Source organism: Physeter macrocephalus, chromosome 1 (genome assembly GCF_002837175.3).
Source record: "Physeter macrocephalus isolate SW-GA chromosome 1, ASM283717v5, whole genome shotgun sequence".
In the NCBI taxonomy this organism is placed as follows: domain Eukaryota; kingdom Metazoa; phylum Chordata; class Mammalia; order Artiodactyla; family Physeteridae; genus Physeter; species Physeter macrocephalus.
Window position 1 is genome coordinate 92,094,035 of NC_041214.2, and position 16,565 is coordinate 92,110,599.

A 16,565-nucleotide genomic window follows, 5' to 3' on the forward strand; every position below is an offset into this window, starting at 1 on the left:
AGAACACTCTATGTTGAAATTCTGTTAAGTAAATTCTATTTTTCTGTTTTTCTGATAACACTGATATATCACCACCAGGTTAAGAAAGACAGAAGAGGGACTTCTCTGGTGGCGCAGTGGTTAAGAATCCGCCTGCCAACGCAGGGGACACGGGTTCGAGCCCTGGTCCGGGAAGATCCCACATGCGGCGGGGCAACTAAGCCCGTGTGCCACAACTATTGAGCCTGCGCTCTAGAGCCCACAAGCCACAACTACTGAGCCCTTGTGCCACAACTACTGAAGCCCACGCGCCTAGAGCCCATGCTCCACGACAAGAGAAGCCACCACAATGAGAAGACCACGCCCGGCAACGAAGAGTAGCCCCTGATCTCTGCAACTAGAGAAAGCCCATGTGCAGCAACAAAGACCTAATGCAGCCAAAAATAAATAAATAAATAAATAAATTTAAACAAAAAAAGAGAGAGAAGAGTTGGTCACCAGCAAGGGGATAATGTTTGCTCCAGTGTGAAGAATACTTTCCAGCTCAAAGCAAAGCTAATCTAAGAATCATGTTATGTATTTCTTCTTGTACAGTCGCACAATTTTAGATTCCATAGATGACTTAGATTCCGTTAATACTTCTAAGAGGAGGAGCATAATAATAATTATAATAGCTTACTACGTGTCAGACAATATTCTAAGTGGTTTACATATATTTAATGCTCACAACAAACCTTTGAGGTAGAGACACTATTATTATCATCCCTATTTACAGTTGATAAAACTGAAGCTAGGAAATGTTAGGTAACTCGAACAGGGTCACACAGACTGCAAAGATCTGAGCTAAGATTCAAGCCAGTGTCTGTCTAACCCCAAAGCCCATGCTCTTGCCCCTCTTCCAAGGGTTCCAAACGAAGACCATCCTCACAGTCATCAGAGAGCCCAGCCCCAGAGACTCTGATTCGGTAAGTCCTGCACATCCCTTGTCCCTGCTCTAATCCCCTTCCTGCCACGTTTACTGGGACAGTCTCTGTGTGTATGTGTGTGGGTAGGGGTACCCTTCTCCCCCAAACCCCTGCTCACTTTGTGTTGGTTATTAGACAGGTACAAGGGGTCTAAGCAGGAAGGGAATTAGAATGAACTCCAGTAACAACTTGGATTAAAATAGCATCTTGTGAAAAGATGTTAAAAATAACTTCACCTTGTGCACGATTGGCTCCTAGGCCTGGAGCCAGACCTAATGAAGAAAACGTGGCCTTCAGAGGCCCAGACTCATGGCTTCAACTTCCCACCATGGCCTGGAACAGACTCTGAGTACCAGTGAATACCACCATGTGCCAAGCACTCTGCAGATACAATTTAATTTGATCCTCACAACATTCCTCTGAGGTAAGTAGTAATGTGAGCCCTCTATTACAGATGGAAAACAGAGGCTTTGGTGGGTTAAAGTAACTTCCCCAAGATCACAAAGCTAGTAAGCACCAAAGCCAGGCATTTGAACTCAGGTCTGTCTGACCCAAGAACCATCACAGATATCACCTTAAAGTGGCTTAAGCTCTACATCCTGTTTTCCTCCTCTGCAAAAAAACAAAAACAAAAACAAAAAACTATATAACTGTGCAGGTTCTTATGAGGATTCAGTGATGAGATACCGTGGCAGAAAACACAGCAAAAGATCTCATGTAGGGACTCCCCTGGTGGCCTAGTGGATAGGACACTGCACTCCCAATGCTCCCCGGTCAGGGAACTAGATCCCACATGCGTGCCGCAGCTAAGAGTTCGCACGCCACAACTAAAGATCCCGCATGATGCAACTAAGACCCAGCACAGTGAAATAAATAAATAAATAAAATATTTTTTTTAAAAAAGATCTCATGTACAACAAGCATTCAGTAAGAGTTCCCTTCCTTAAGATTTTGTGAATTGGATTCTGCGAAGTTGAACAAAATAATTTCAGAGTTAAGTGCCTAACTTATTCCTCTCAAATGATCTATATAAAATACAATATTGCTAAATAAATTCTGTTTTTAATTCAGCTTTATCTGCAGTTTACCTCATTATTAACTCACTGTAAGTGGTGAAATATCTTACAAGAAAAATTAACGTTATAGATGTACAGGAGATTGGGGGAAAGTGGAGAAGTTAAGAGCATAGATTATGGGGCCAGACTACCCAGGTTCAAATCCTGGCTCTGTCACTTACTAGCTGTGTAACCTTGGCCAAGTTATTTGACCTTCCTGTGCCTCAGTTTCTTCATTTGTAAAATAGGGATTACAATAATAGCAACGCCCATAAAGCAGTGTCTGTGAATGCACTTGGTAGCACCCTGAAGAGCTGTGCAAATGTAAGTCATATTCATACGAGAGAAAGGGAAAATCAGTGTATCTCAGACACAGAGAACAGGGAATGAGTGAGTTTTGAGGAGAAGGTGTGGTCAACATAGTCAGATGGTGCAAAGAGGTCAGGGCAAAGAGCAACTTTTGAGAGTGCCCTACAAGTGTGGCTCTAGCATAAAATAAACCTGAATAAAATAGTTCCTATTATTATTCGTACACATGTAACACAGACATTCTGAGGACACACCCAACTGCCCCATGCCCTCAAGATGTTCGAAAGCCCCATAGTTGTCAACTCCCATCATAAGCTGGGAGGTTAACTTCTAGAGTAACAGTTCTATGTAGCTCTCTCCCTGGGCCCAAGGCCAGGCTGAGAGAGATTTAAAGAACATGCAACAGAAGCTCATCTTTCATCCCTTTGCTCAAGGAACGCTAGGTCTTTCATTCCCTTTTAATCCAAACCATACCTTCACCACAATTTCCCCAACTCATAACAGCTGAAAGGAGGTTCCTCCAAGTACCCCCATGAAACAGTTTACTTTAAGTGAGTGGCATTCCACATGATCCTGTCTCATGTCCCTCAGTTGATCCCAAGCACAACGTTCCTTCTTTCCCTAAGAAGTCTGGCTCCCTAATTCCTACTCCTCAGCCTTGACCTCTGAACATCAGTGGAATCTCCAAGCTGACCTTGCACATGCCTCAGAGAACTGGCAATCCATGTCTACGAATCCCTCAGAAACATTTCCCTAAGGTTCAGCTGGGCAAGGTTTTCACAGGGTCACTGCAAAGAACAATCCACCAGGCATCCACTGATCATGTGAAACCACCCCTATTAATTTCTGAATGACGACACTGACAAGTGAAGCGGGAAGTTAAGATACTTTATAGGAACTGTGTGTTTCTGAGTATTTCTTTACCTAATCTTGAAGTTAACTTGAGAATTTCTACCAAATGTATAGCTAAAACACAGATCACCTCTTTAAATACGGTATCTCAAAGACTCTAAGAATTATATATTTTTCAGTCTATCATAAGTAGAGACCCATGAGAGAATCTCCTCATATCTTTCAAAAACTTGACATTACTTCTCTAAAGTTTGAATCACTGGATTCACTTAGCATGATATACCAGATGTACAGGATTGCTACTTGGATTTCCAAAAATATATATGGAGGGACTTCCCTGGTGGTCCAGTGGTCAAGAACCTGCCTTCCAGTGCAGGGGGACATGGGTTCGATCCCTGGTCGGAGAACTAAGATCCCACATGCCACAGGGCAACTAAGCCCACGCGCTGCAACTACTGAGCACACGAGCCACAACTGGAGAGCCTGTGTGTCGCAACTACAGAGCCCACACACTCTGGAGCCCACTCGCTACCACTAGAGAGAAGCCCGCACGCCTCAACTACTGAGCCAGCGCACCGCAACAAAGGTCCCGCGTGCCGCAACTAAGACCCGACGCAGCCCAAAATAAAATAAATGAATAAATAAATTTTAAAAACCAAAAAAACAAAAATTTATACAGATAAAAATAAAATACATCAGAATTCAACTGTTAACTGTTAAGATCTATTAAAATGGTTTTAATTATGCCAGGTAAGGTTTACAAAATTAGGCTAATAGGTATTACCTTTTCTGTCAAAAAATTCAATCAGTGCTGAACTCTCGTCAGGAAAACATTCAATGCTGGCCACTCTTCCCCCTCCATTATGAGGATTTTCAAATAAACATTTCAAATCATGGGCATCAATACCAGGTGGCAGGTTTTCAACTCGGACTGTTTTTGTCACTTCCAGAAGTCTTGCAGAAAGCTGAAGTCCTTTCACTGAATGGTGCTTGACACATTCATCCACAAATTTCAGGGCATCTACAAACCATAATCAATTAATCAATCAATCAAAAATTATGATTATATCTTTATATTATATAGAAGAAACTGAATATTAATTGAGATAAAGGAGGGAGGCTAAGCACTCCATTTCTAAATGCAAGATTTTAACTCCCACATGAGAATCTACATGCCTAAAGCTTCCAGTCTCTGAAGAGCAACACACATAGGAATGTCTTACCTGGATTGCTGGCACTGAGTCGTGTGCCTGCCTCTAGTCACAGCCCCTTCCACCCATCCTTGACATCACCACCTGAATGCACTCTCTACAATACAAATCTCATTTCACTCCTTTCTCGAGTCTTGCAACAGCTCCCCATTACCTGCAGGCATGAGTTCAAGCTCCTTGGCTAGGCTTACAATGCCCTTGGCTATCTGACTTCAAACTAAATGTCACCTCTTGTTATTACCGACCATTCATTTTATTTTCCACACTGCCACAAAACCCAGTGATTATTTTGAAAACTACATTCTCTTTTGCCTTTGTATATACAATTTCCTCTGTCTAAAGTGCCCTTCTCCAATTTTTTTACCCTGGTCCTGTTCCTCCTTCCAGACTCAGCTCAATTATCTCTTTCAAATTAATAAATATTGACGGTGACCCCATGACATAACAGGCTCCGGGCTAGGATCCAGGGATAGACGGGATGGATATAACAGCTCCTGAAAGTTCATCATCCAGGAGGGAGGAAGTCTTGAAAGCAAACAAATGGCCTATTTGGGGATCAAATGAGGTGGGAAGATTAATACTGGGAATCAGACAAGGATTCCCAGAGTAAGTAGTCACTGATCTGAGTTTTGAAGGATGAAGATGAGTTTACCAGGTATTTAAGGGGAGGAAACAGTTCAGGCACAGGGACCAGCAGGGGCATGTAGCAACATAGCATATCTGAGACCTGATAGCCTGGTACTGCTGGAGTATAAACTTCAAAGAAAACCAAGCCACCATGCTTGTGTCTTCTTTCCTCCCATTCCCCACAGCCTGTTGTTCACAGCTGAGGGAAGCAGCTTCTCCTCTTGCATCTTCATTGTTCACTTATGAATGGATTTCCTCCCTGCTTCACAAGAGTTCCTCAAGAGCAGGAACCAAAAATTATTCATCTGTGTACCTACAGCAAGACAAGTACCTGGCACATAGTAGGTATCAAGATTTTTGATCAATGAACAAAAGCAAGTCAACTTAGTTTTACCTTTATAAGAAATAATCATAAATTTGAAGTAATAATAGCTCCCTTTATTGAGTCCTTATCATGTCTCAGGTACTATGTTAAGATCTTTTCAAACACCATTTCATTTGATCCTCACAGAAACTGTATTAGGTAAGTATTATTGTCCCCATTTTATAGATGAGGCAAGTAAAGCACACAGAGGGTAGTAACGTGGTCAACCTCAGATAATTAGTTAAATGGTGGAACTAGAATTTTGACTTCATGACCTGTGCTGATTGATTAAGATCAACCATTCCACTGCCATGGCCATGGAATAGTGAGGGCTTGGAACTGGAAAATTTCCTTGACTTCCAGAGATGGCTCTTCCAATCTCAGAAACTGTCCACAGACTCCTCACACAGTCCTTAAAGAGCACTCATTTTCTGCGTCACATGCACTTACTCATCCCTGCATATGTGACAACCATTAAAGTATTTCCGCAAAATGTTACAAAAAACCCAAACGAACTTTTTAGCCAATCCCACTAGGAAATATATGGTAAAGGGGTAAGAGAACAGGCTCTATAGAGGTGGGCTGCTTCAGTTCAAATCCAGTTTTCCAGTTATTAGCATCTCTGTGTCTTTGTCTCCTCAACTGTAAGATGAGGAATAATAATAATCTCAAAAGGTTGTTGAAAGGAACAAATAAATTAATACGTGGAACAAACTTAGCATAGTACCTGACTTATAGTAACACTATATGAGTATTTGCTGTTATTATTACTTGCCAATAAGTCCAGTTTAGTAACGCAGATCAATATTTACTCCTCCCAATGAGATAACACATGGGAAAACATTGAGTCCTTTGCTTGGAATCTCTTTAATAACCTGACTTTAGATTTCTGTTTCGGTGTGTTACTTCTGTCTGTCTCTCTCTCTCACACACACACAAACTCATACAATAAAGTTTGATTTATTAAACACATCAGAGGGACTTCCCTGGTGGTGCAGTGGTTAAGAGTCTGCCTGCCAATACAGGGGACACAGGTTCGAGCCCTGGTCTGGGAAGATCCCACATGCCACGGAGCAACTAAGCCCGTGCGCCACAACTACTAAGCCTGCACTCTAGAGCCTGCGAGCCACAACTACCGAGCCCTTGTGCCACAACTACTGAAGCCTGTGTTCCTAGAGCCCATACTCTGCAACAAGAGAAGCCACCACAATGAGAAGACTGCGCACAGCAACAAAGAGTAGCCCCCGCTCGCCACAACTAGAGAAAGCCTGCGCACAGCAACGAAGACCCAACGCAGCCAAAAATAAATAAATAAAATAAACTTATTAAAAAAAATCAGAATTTGATTTCAGAATGAATTTGCTTCTCTTTCAAAATAAGAAAGCATCTGTATTAACTTGGAGTCCTCTCTTACTAGCTATTAGAAAGAGTGAAGCTTTCAGAAAGGTTCCATAATCTAGGTGTCCCAAATCCCAAAGTGTAGTGCAAAGTAGGCTGACAAATGGAGCATCCTTTGATCTTACCAGTATATTTTTGAAAGGTAACTACAGCAACATTAAAATCTTGTATTAATTCCACTTTAAAGTCATCATTGGTCAGGCCACTTATGTTCTCCACTAACAAGATTAGCATCATATCAGTCACATTTGCCTTGACATTTTCAAATGCAACCAAAGAGGAAATATTTTCACATTCTTTTGGGGTGTCTTCCTTTTTTTCTGATCTTCTATTGAGAGAGATATTTGCATCTAGTTCTTCTGATGCATCTGATTTTAGGGAGACAAAAAGGGTACAAGATGTTATATTTATCTACCATGTTCTTAGCAAAGTAAATTATCATAAGCTAATAACACTGCCCCCTTCCCTTCCTGGTCTCTTGGCTAACTCAAATAAAACAGATCTTAGGGGACCTTCCCTGCTGATCCAGTGGTTAAGAATCCCCCTTCCAATGCAGGGGACATGGGTTCAATCCCTGGGCAGGGAAATAAGATCCCACATGCCACAGGGGCCGCAACTAGAGTGAAGACCCAACAAAGCCAAATAAATAAATATATTTTTTTTAAAAACAGATCTTAGAGGACTTTTAGCTTAATTTAATTAAAATAAAAAATAGTATTTGTCTATTAATATGATGTTGATGATGATTATGTTCTATTTTATTACACTCTTTTCTGCCTTGTTTCTCTAAGGAACCTGCCTTGTTTTTCATAGCACTTGACATATATTTCTATCACAGCACCAAATTACAGTTATTGAACCAAGCTACTCCAAAGCAAGGGACATATTTATTCATCTTTGTATTGATGGCATATGGTATATAGTTGAGGCTCAATAACTGTTTGCTGAATTGGAGAATTACTGCTTAGGTCACTGGAGAAAAGCAAGACTATCCCATGTCCATATTTGGGCATCACCTAACACATTATGCTCTGAAAGCAATAATTTCCTATCACTGGAGAGAAAAAGGATACTTACAGTGAATGACCAAGGAATGCACATGGAAGATAAATGGCCCAGAGAATTATGGGTATACCTCAAACTTACAGAATAGCAACCACCCAAGCCAGCTTGTTCCGCTTCATCGTTGGCCATAAGTGAGTTACATATACAGTTGACCCTTGAACAACACGGGGAATAGGAGCATCAACTCCCTGCACAGCCAAGTAACTGCATGTAACTTTGACTTCTCAAAATCTTAACTACTAATAACCCACTGTTGACCGGAAGCCTTACTGATAACATGAACAGTCGATTAACACATATTTTGTATGTTATATGTACATCTACATATATTTTATGCATTCATGACATAGCTAATTTTTTCTTAATTTGTTCAATATTTCTAAGCTATGCAGCTCATCTGTGAGTTTTTTCAAATTGTCACAAATTTCCAGAAATTTTTCAAATATATTTATTGAAAAAAATCCACGTATAAGTGGAGCCATGCAGTTCAAACCTGTGCTGTTCAAGGGTTAACTGTATACAGAAGGTCAGTCTCTCTCTATGATTGTGCAATGAAGCAAAATGAGTATGTTATGATCTTTAGACATTCTGTGAGCAACTATTCAATTAGCGCCCTTATGTTCAAGGCACTGGCTGTGTGGAGATGGGTGCGTACAAAAAATGCTTGAAAAGGAAATTACCAGTTTTCTAACGGATATATACAAAAATAAATAAATAAGAAATGGTACTGATATTTGTAAATGTTTATCATGGCAGAGTAAAATGCTATGTGCTCACCAAATCCATTTTGTTTTCTTCCTAGGCAACATTTCCCAGACTTCCTACAGTTGAGTTCCTACAGTAGAGTTCATGTGGCTAATGGAATATGGGTGGAACTGGTGAATTCCAATTCCAGACCTGGCCAATCAAATCTCCTTTATGTGAATCTCCTTCTCTCTTGCAGTGACCCTGGAGGCCACATAGCACAGATAACGGTGTCAAAAAGATGGAAGGAGCCTGGATTCCTGAATAATTGTGTGAAGCAGTCTAGACTCCCCCCACCACCCTAGCTGCCGACTACACTGAACTGTGATTTGGGGGGTTGTTTGTTACAGCAGTTAGATGACCCTGACAAACACTCCTGTTATGTGCTGGATGTGACACCACACAAACACACACCTCATGCCAAATAAAAAAGAGCTTAAGGATTCAGTAACAACATAAATTAGCATTCAGTGAGATAGGCATGACAAACCAGAACGACTACCAGAGTCGGGGTGAGCTATATGAGTTTGACCCTTGACTCTGCCACTCTTTAGCCATGTGACCTTGGGCACATCTCTTAATTATAAAATGAGGTTATTGGACTTAAGTGAATGGAAAGAGCCTTTCCACCAATATAGTTTATAACATGACTATTAGAAGCTTCATCACAAGAGTGGCTTGGTTGACTGCCACATAAAGAGTGTCAACAATCAAGCCAGGAATCCAAACAAGAGAGATGAAGGAATTGGGCTGTCTTGGAATGGCTTCAGAGAAGAGGAAGAACCTGAGTAGATCTTGAAGGCTATCCTAGAATTTAGGTAGAGAAAAGTGGAGTAGAATGTACTGTGAGCAACAGAAGTATAGAGAGAGTGCCAAGATTGCACCAAAACCATTTAGGAAATGGCAATTTGACAAATGAAGCTTAAAGAGCACTTGTGCAGAGGTGTAAGAAATGAGGCCACATATAAGGGATATCATATGGTATTTGCCTTTCTATGTGGAATCTAAAATACAACACAAATGAACATATCTACAAAACAGAAACAGACCCACAGACATAGAGAACAGATTGGTGGTCGGCAAGGGGGAGGAGGGGTAAGGGAAGGAAGGACTGGGAGTTGGGATTAGCAGATGCAAACTACTATATATAGGATGGATAAACAACAAGGTCCTACTGTATAGCTACTAGGTTGCTGGCTGTTTCCTACAGCAGATGGGACGAGAAGAGCTGCTGTTGGTCTGGAGGGCTACACCCACATCCTGCACCCAGCGCTCAGAAAGCAGCACTAACTGACTTAGCCACACACAGCACCCACTGTCACATCCTGTCCTTGCTTCACAATGGCCAGATGGGCACAGGCAGAGTCTAAAGGTCAGTTCATCCACCTTCCGGGTACCTCTTTATCCTCCCATCAATTGCAAGGTGTCTCCCAGCCCCCACAGAGAGAGCTGTTCCCATCCTTCTGACCTGAACCCTTAGGGCTCAAGAGGCAACCCTTGCACAGCTGGCTAGGAGGATGGAGATGATGCAGCCCAAAGCATCTCTCAGCTAACAAACCCTGCCTTGTGAAGTCAAGAAGAGAAGGATGACCTCCACAACACAAAGTGTTTAATATTGAAAGCAAAACTGCCTGGTGAATGAGAAGTTACCTGATTCATTGACACGTTCTTTGGTCTTGGATTCCTGAAACCCAAACAATAAAGTAGAATTAATAAATTACTAATAATCTCTTTACATTAAGACAGTGTCCCTAGGACCAGACTGGAGATGTAGGGTCTACAGAAATTATAACTAAAAGCTCAGGCAATGACGCTGTTGAATATACAGCACATGAATCACCGGTAAAAACGAGTCACAAATAAAAGAAACCCCAAAGGAGCACCAAGTGTTTGAGGTAAGACCTAAATCAGAGAAATAATTTAGCTCATGTTCTTTTTCCCATTTAACATTTATTGAGTGTGTACTATTCACAAGCACTAGGCCATGTGCTTTACTAAGGCTGTCTCATTTAATCCTCACAACAATCCAATAATCCAAAGAGGTCAACACTATTACTATCCCATTCTACACTTGAGGAAATATTTAGTACATGCAGTATAGATCGCTGGCCCCTCTAAACCATGTAAAAATGAAACAAATATAGCAAGTTCCAGGTTATTAAGTACCTGGGACAAACAGACCCAAGATTTTACATCTCAAACCACCATTATGGTAACCCCCCAATCTTGAATTTTCAAAAGTGTCAAGAATCAAACAAAAAGTGCTTCTTCCTCCATTATTTCATACCTACTCTATCACCACTCTCACTCCCTCCACATCTGTAAGTTGCTTTCCTCACCCCAGTTTGAGTTGTACTTCTCATTCCACTATATTTCCTCATCATGGTTCCCATCCCATACACCTTGGGAGAACACCCTACTTCCCGTGTAATCACCCCTTTACTTACCATTGTTGGAATTTTCCCCTCCTGGACTTCATCCGTGGCTCTGGGCAACTGGACAGTTAACTTGAATGTTCCTTTTCCTGGCCATACTAACTCGTGGTTCTCTCTCGCCAGAACTTGCTGCCGAACTGAAATTTTTTAAAAAAGCCAACTGTTAAGCAATCTTTATTCACAAAATTATTCTATGATTTCCATAGGCTTCATCATCATCAGTCAACGGCTTGGTCAGTTTCTCAAGAGAGGCTGTGTGTGGTGAAAAGGGGGAAAGTTTAGCAAGCAGACACAGATTTGAATTCTATCTTTAAACTTACTTTTTTAACCCTGAGCATGTTCCTTAATAAGCCTTATTTACAAAATCTCAAGTCTTCTTGTCTATTAATTAATGAAAACTGTCTTGTGTGGGTGTTACATGGATTAGATTCAAGAAACATTATAAAGAACTTAGTACAGTACGTGATGCCCAGGAGACATTCAGAAAGGTAGCAATATTTATTCTACAGTGAAGGGAAATAATTAAATCATCCCTCACTGTGAGCCAGGGATGCTACGACCTGACATTATGAAAGCCATGTTTTAGGAAAGTGACTCAGGGGAACATGAGCAGAATAGCGAGGAGCCTCATTAAAAAGGTATTTCAATCAATTTTTAACCTGTGATAAGATGGGAGATATTCTTACCAAAAAAAAAAAAAAAAAAAATCAACACATTTGGCAGCTGGGCTGTAGTGGAGGAAAAAAATGAACAGTAGACATGAGTCCAAAGACCTGGATTCAAATTTGCCCCCAACTAGCTGTGTCATTGAGAAAATATCTTAACTTCTTGCGTCTCAGTTTCCATACCTGAAGCAGTGCCTGTGAATGAATTTTGTGACACCCATAAGAGCTGTGTAACTGTAGGTTATTGTACAATTATAAGAAGGAGCAGGGCTTCCCTGGTGGCGCAGTGGTTGAGAGTCCGCCTGCCGATGCAGGGGACGCGGGTTCGTGCCCGGGTCCGGGAAGATCCCACATGCCGCGGAGCGGCTAGGCCCGTGAGCCATGGCCGCTGAGCCTGCGCGTCCGGAGCCTGTGCTCCGCAACGGGAGCACACCAGTGAGAGGCCGCGTACTGAAAAAAAAAAAAAGAAGTCAGAGAGAGAAAAGGAAAATCGGTGTATCTGAGACAGTGGAGAACAGGGAATGAGTGAGTTTAGAGGAGGAGGCCTGGCCAACGTAGTCAGGTGGTACAAAGAAGTCAGGGCGAAGGAGAACCTTGGAGAGTGCCCTGCATTCACAGGTGTGGCTCTGCTATGGATGTTGGGCTACCATGTTGTATTCTGATATGGTTGCCTGCTGAGGCTGAAGATACGGGTAGAATCTTTCAAGAGGGACTTGAATAGCCTTCCCACCTCAACCATCCATGAAGAGGATGAGGGAGGTGATGACTTAATTGGATGCCACCTCAAAAATAATATGAGAAGGAATGCCAGACTCTAATTTCATTCTTTGTGAGCAGGGTGGGTGTTTTTCCATGGACTCCTGATAGGCTGTCCTAAGCTGGAGTGAGGACTAAGGACTGGATAGGACCCCTGAGCCCAGAAAGCAGGCTAAGTTTTATAAGCCAAGCTATGTAGAGTCATGGACCTCTGTGTTACATTCCTTTTATTATTCCCTATACTTTAGTTGAGTCCTGTCCAGGTATCTAAATGTGCCAGCTTGTTCTGAGATTGTAGTATGTATGGGCACAACTATTTTAAGAAAGCAAGTGGTAGCAGTGACAGTAAGTGATCTGCAACAAGGAGAAAGTGAATCTGGGAGGAAGAAGAGCTGAAATGCTGCCATCTAAACACCCTTACCCATGTGGACAGGCTTTCTTCTGCACCAATCTCAGACCATCCATATTTATTTAAGGAGAAGTTGACAATAATCAGGAGCAAAATTATGACCAGAAAAGATGATAAATTTACACATCTGAAACAGGATTTAAAATCTTTTTTTTTTAAAAATTTATTATTTTTTTTATTTTATTTATTTTTGGCTGAGTTGGGTCTTTGTTGCTGCACGCGGGCCTTCTCTAGTTGCAGCGACTGGGGGCTACTCTTCGTTGCGGCGAGCGGGGTCTACGCTTCATTGCGGTGCGCAGGTTTCTCATTGCGGTGGCTTCTCTTGTTGCGGAGCACGGGCTCTAGGTGCGCGGGCTTCAGTAGTTGTGGCTCGCAGGCTCCAGAGCTCAGGCTCCGTAGTTGTGGCGCACGGGCTTAGCTGCTCCGCGGCATGTGGGATCTTCCCGGACCAGGGCTTGAACCCGTGTCCCCTGCATTGGCAGGCGGATTCTTAACCACTGCACCACCAGGGAAGCCCAGGATTTAAAATCTTACAAGGCAATTTACACTCGACTTTTCGGAAGTTCAGCCAATTATACAGAAGTACACAGCTTCCAAATAGTTTCAGTTTGCTATCCACTCATTTCTACAGAGGAGTGCTTTTGGGCTCATTCTTATGTGAATGATAAGAATCAAGTTGTGTTACACTATGGGCCTGCACCTGTTGGGGCCACTTCCTTCCCTGGAGGGCAGAGGGTGTTCCTGTGGGAGAAGAGCTTTGCCCGAGGGACAGTGCTGGGGTAGGTAATTTGATGTTAGCAAACTCCTGACCACTTGCTTCTGAGAAAGCCATTCCTCTGGGAGGAAACCAAAACTGAACAGGGACTTTCCACCCCTAAGAACTTTGACCATACAAAGAGCTGAACTAAGCTTTGGGTGTGTAAGCTGGGCGGGTACTACTGCAAGAAGGGCATTAGAGCAGTCTAGAGGTGGGTGAAGGGAGGAAGTGGGCTGGGAGATGGGAAGGAAGAAACCTGGCAGGGAGACTGAAATCACTTCTGCTTTGAGGACTAGAACAGAATGACGTTATCATCACACAATTATATTTTTGCTGTTTCTATTTTTGTGAGGTTTGTATTTTCTACAATTATTTCCCTTTTTGTTCATTCAGGGTCATCAACAAACAACAGGGATTCTCAGACTTTATCGAATCAGCGGCACCTGGGGTGTGGTTAAACATGCAGATTCCCACCCACTCCACACTCAGGGTACCTGAGTCTCTAGGACAGAGCTGGGAATGTGCCTGTTTAACCTGCTGTGATTTGGATGCAGGGGGTCTGTTGCCGCAATGTGAGGACTACTCTTGAGGATAATGGGATTTTAAAGAAGAAAGAAGTGTCCCTAAGGGCCAGGCCCATGGTGATGTTGACAATCGGAATCAAAATGGTAAAATCCTTTGAGGAAAAGTGAAGCCCCAGGGAAATGGCTTACATTGCACAGATGCCCTTTGGAGCACTGCTTGGTGAAATTAACCCTTGGAAAACTTTTTGACATTGTTTTTTTTTTTCTTTATTTTATTTTATTTTATTATTATTTTTTGGCTGTGTTGGGTCTTTGTTGCTCCGCGCGGGCTTTCTCTACCTGCAGTGCAGGGGCTACTCTTCGTTGAGGTGAGTGGGCCTCTCATTGTGGTGGCCTCTCTTGTTGTGGAGCATGGGCTCTAGACGCGTGGGCTTCATTAGTTGCAGCACAGGGGCTCGCCAGCTGTGGCTCACGGACTCTAGGGCACAGGCTCAGTAGTTGTGGCGCACGGGCCCAGTTGCTCCGAGGCATGTGGGATCTTCCCAGACCAGGGCTCGAACGCGTTTCCCCTGCATCGGCAGGCGGACTGTCAACCACTGTGCCACCAGGGAAGCCCCTCACATTGTTTTAAGGGCTCTGAGCCAGGCCGGTCTCCTGACCCCTGCCCACCTCGCTTCCTTCATACTGGTCTGTGCACCCCTCTCTTCTCTGGGTTTCATTCTTTCCTTTTTGCATCCCTGCCCTAGAGCATTCCAATTACTCTGATGGCCTCGTAAGCCTCCTTGCTTCTCCTCTGACCCAAATGCTTCTCCAAATCCAGCAACAGGAAGGCAGGGTCAGTGGTTGTCCACATCCTTGCCTTTGAGATTCTGATGGAAAAAAGTGTGCACTGGGAGAACAGCAGGTCACGTGCTTCCCAGTGCAGACCTGGTAGGTGTCTCAAGCAAGCAGATAACTGGTGGGTACTTGTTCTCCCGCTTCCCTAATAGCAACAGCATGAGGAGGGGTTAACTCAGCTGCTCAATTACCTATGGGGAGGGAACTTCCCCCCTCAAAGCTCAAAACTCCTAACCCTCAATCAACTCAGAATGCCACCCCTGCTCCCAGCCTGAGGACCAACCTGAAACCGACTGGAGAGGTTCCAGCAGACCCTCGACAAAGATACTGTGCATTGATCAACAGTACCTGCCTTTCCCCTCCAATAAGCCTCTATATTTACATGCAGACAATGAGATTCTAGGCAGTGCTTCTGGCCCTCTCCCAAGTGATCCCAGAATCACTGGGAATCTCCATGACCCATGGGGAAATCCCTGTGACTCCTCACATTGCTTAGCTCCATCCTTCCCCATCTAAAAAATAAGAGAAAGCACAGGGCCTCTCCCTCTCCCTCTCCCTCAAGTGGAGCATCCTGTAGAATCAGTTACCAAATCCAGACGGTAGGCAAACATGCATCTTCCATCCCCATGCTGACTTTCCTTGTTCAAGGGCTCACTGGTCCTCACTTGGACATTGCATGACACTCTTCAAAGGTCTAATGTCCATGGTCTCTCCCAACAGAAATCACTGTACTTATGTGCAACCAAATTTATCTCCCAAAAGTATATTTGGACATGGCTCTCCCCTGCCTACCTGTGGGGGAAAGTTCATACTCCTTAGCATGTCATGCAAGGTCCTCTTTTATCCCAACCCAATATTCTATTAGCCTTAATTTCCACCCCACTTCTTTTTAAAAAGGAAGTTTAATAAAAGAAGGCCTAAGATTTTTTAAAATACAAGAACCCCCTTTTTAATCTTATAAAATTTCCCAGATCCCACCTGTTCTTTTTAGTGCCAGTCTCCAGACCTCGCTTGTGCACAGAGATAAGGAGAGGGCTCATTCCTCAAACCAAAGCTGCCCAAGGGCGCCCAGCACTTCCCTGGAGATGCCTTTGCTCTCCCGTCCCCAGCTTCCATCTGAAGAGCCCTCCCCAGTATCTCGCCTATCAAGAACTGAATTCACCCTCAGGAGTCAGTTTAGATGTGACTTTCCTGGAAACCTTCTCTTCCCTTCAAATTGTGTTCCCATAAACCTCTGGAGTTCCAGAACTGCGGCTTTCATAAGAAGAAGACAAAAATTGCAATGGCATTGCAACTCTGCCCCTAACACACGATGCCACTACACGATGTAGCCTCGTAAAATGAGGTGGGTGCACCAGCTCTCAGGCAGCTCCCTTCGGTCACACGGTGCTAAATGTTTATTTAACCCACCTGGGCTGTCTGCCACCAGCTCCGGGAGCGCCTGAAAGCGCCGCGCAGGGGGAACCGCAGCGCCCCCGACGCGCCTTGTCTATTCCGCGCCCCCCACACTCTTTCCTACACCTGCTGCCGGAGCCGGACGAATTCTCCCGCCGCGCGCCCCAGCCCCAGGTTTCCCTGGAAGGAGAGCCCCGCTGTCCCCTCCCCCCCCCCCC

General features: G+C 43.5%; 2 protein-coding genes across 2 annotated transcripts in view; one reads left to right on the top strand and one right to left on the bottom strand.

Annotated features, from left to right (window-relative positions):
- Positions 1–147, top strand: part of HSPBAP1 (HSPB1 associated protein 1) — a 90,852-nt gene extending 90,705 nt beyond the window's left edge. The window contains exon 12 of the transcript XR_008617363.1: positions 79–147. The gene's annotated coding sequence lies outside the window, so the exon portion shown is untranslated. The remainder of the gene's footprint in view (positions 1–78) is intronic.
- The window catches only part of PARP14 (poly(ADP-ribose) polymerase family member 14), a 46,095-nt gene that overhangs the window by 28,748 nt on the left and 782 nt on the right, over positions 1–16,565 (bottom strand). The window contains exons 2-5 of the mRNA XM_007116692.4: positions 11,017–11,141; positions 10,220–10,253; positions 6,886–7,128; positions 3,945–4,181 (exon numbers count right to left, since the gene is read on the bottom strand). Coding sequence (XP_007116754.2) covers positions 3,945–4,181; positions 6,886–7,128; positions 10,220–10,253; positions 11,017–11,141 — 639 coding nt within the window. The remainder of the gene's footprint in view (positions 1–3,944; positions 4,182–6,885; positions 7,129–10,219; positions 10,254–11,016; positions 11,142–16,565) is intronic.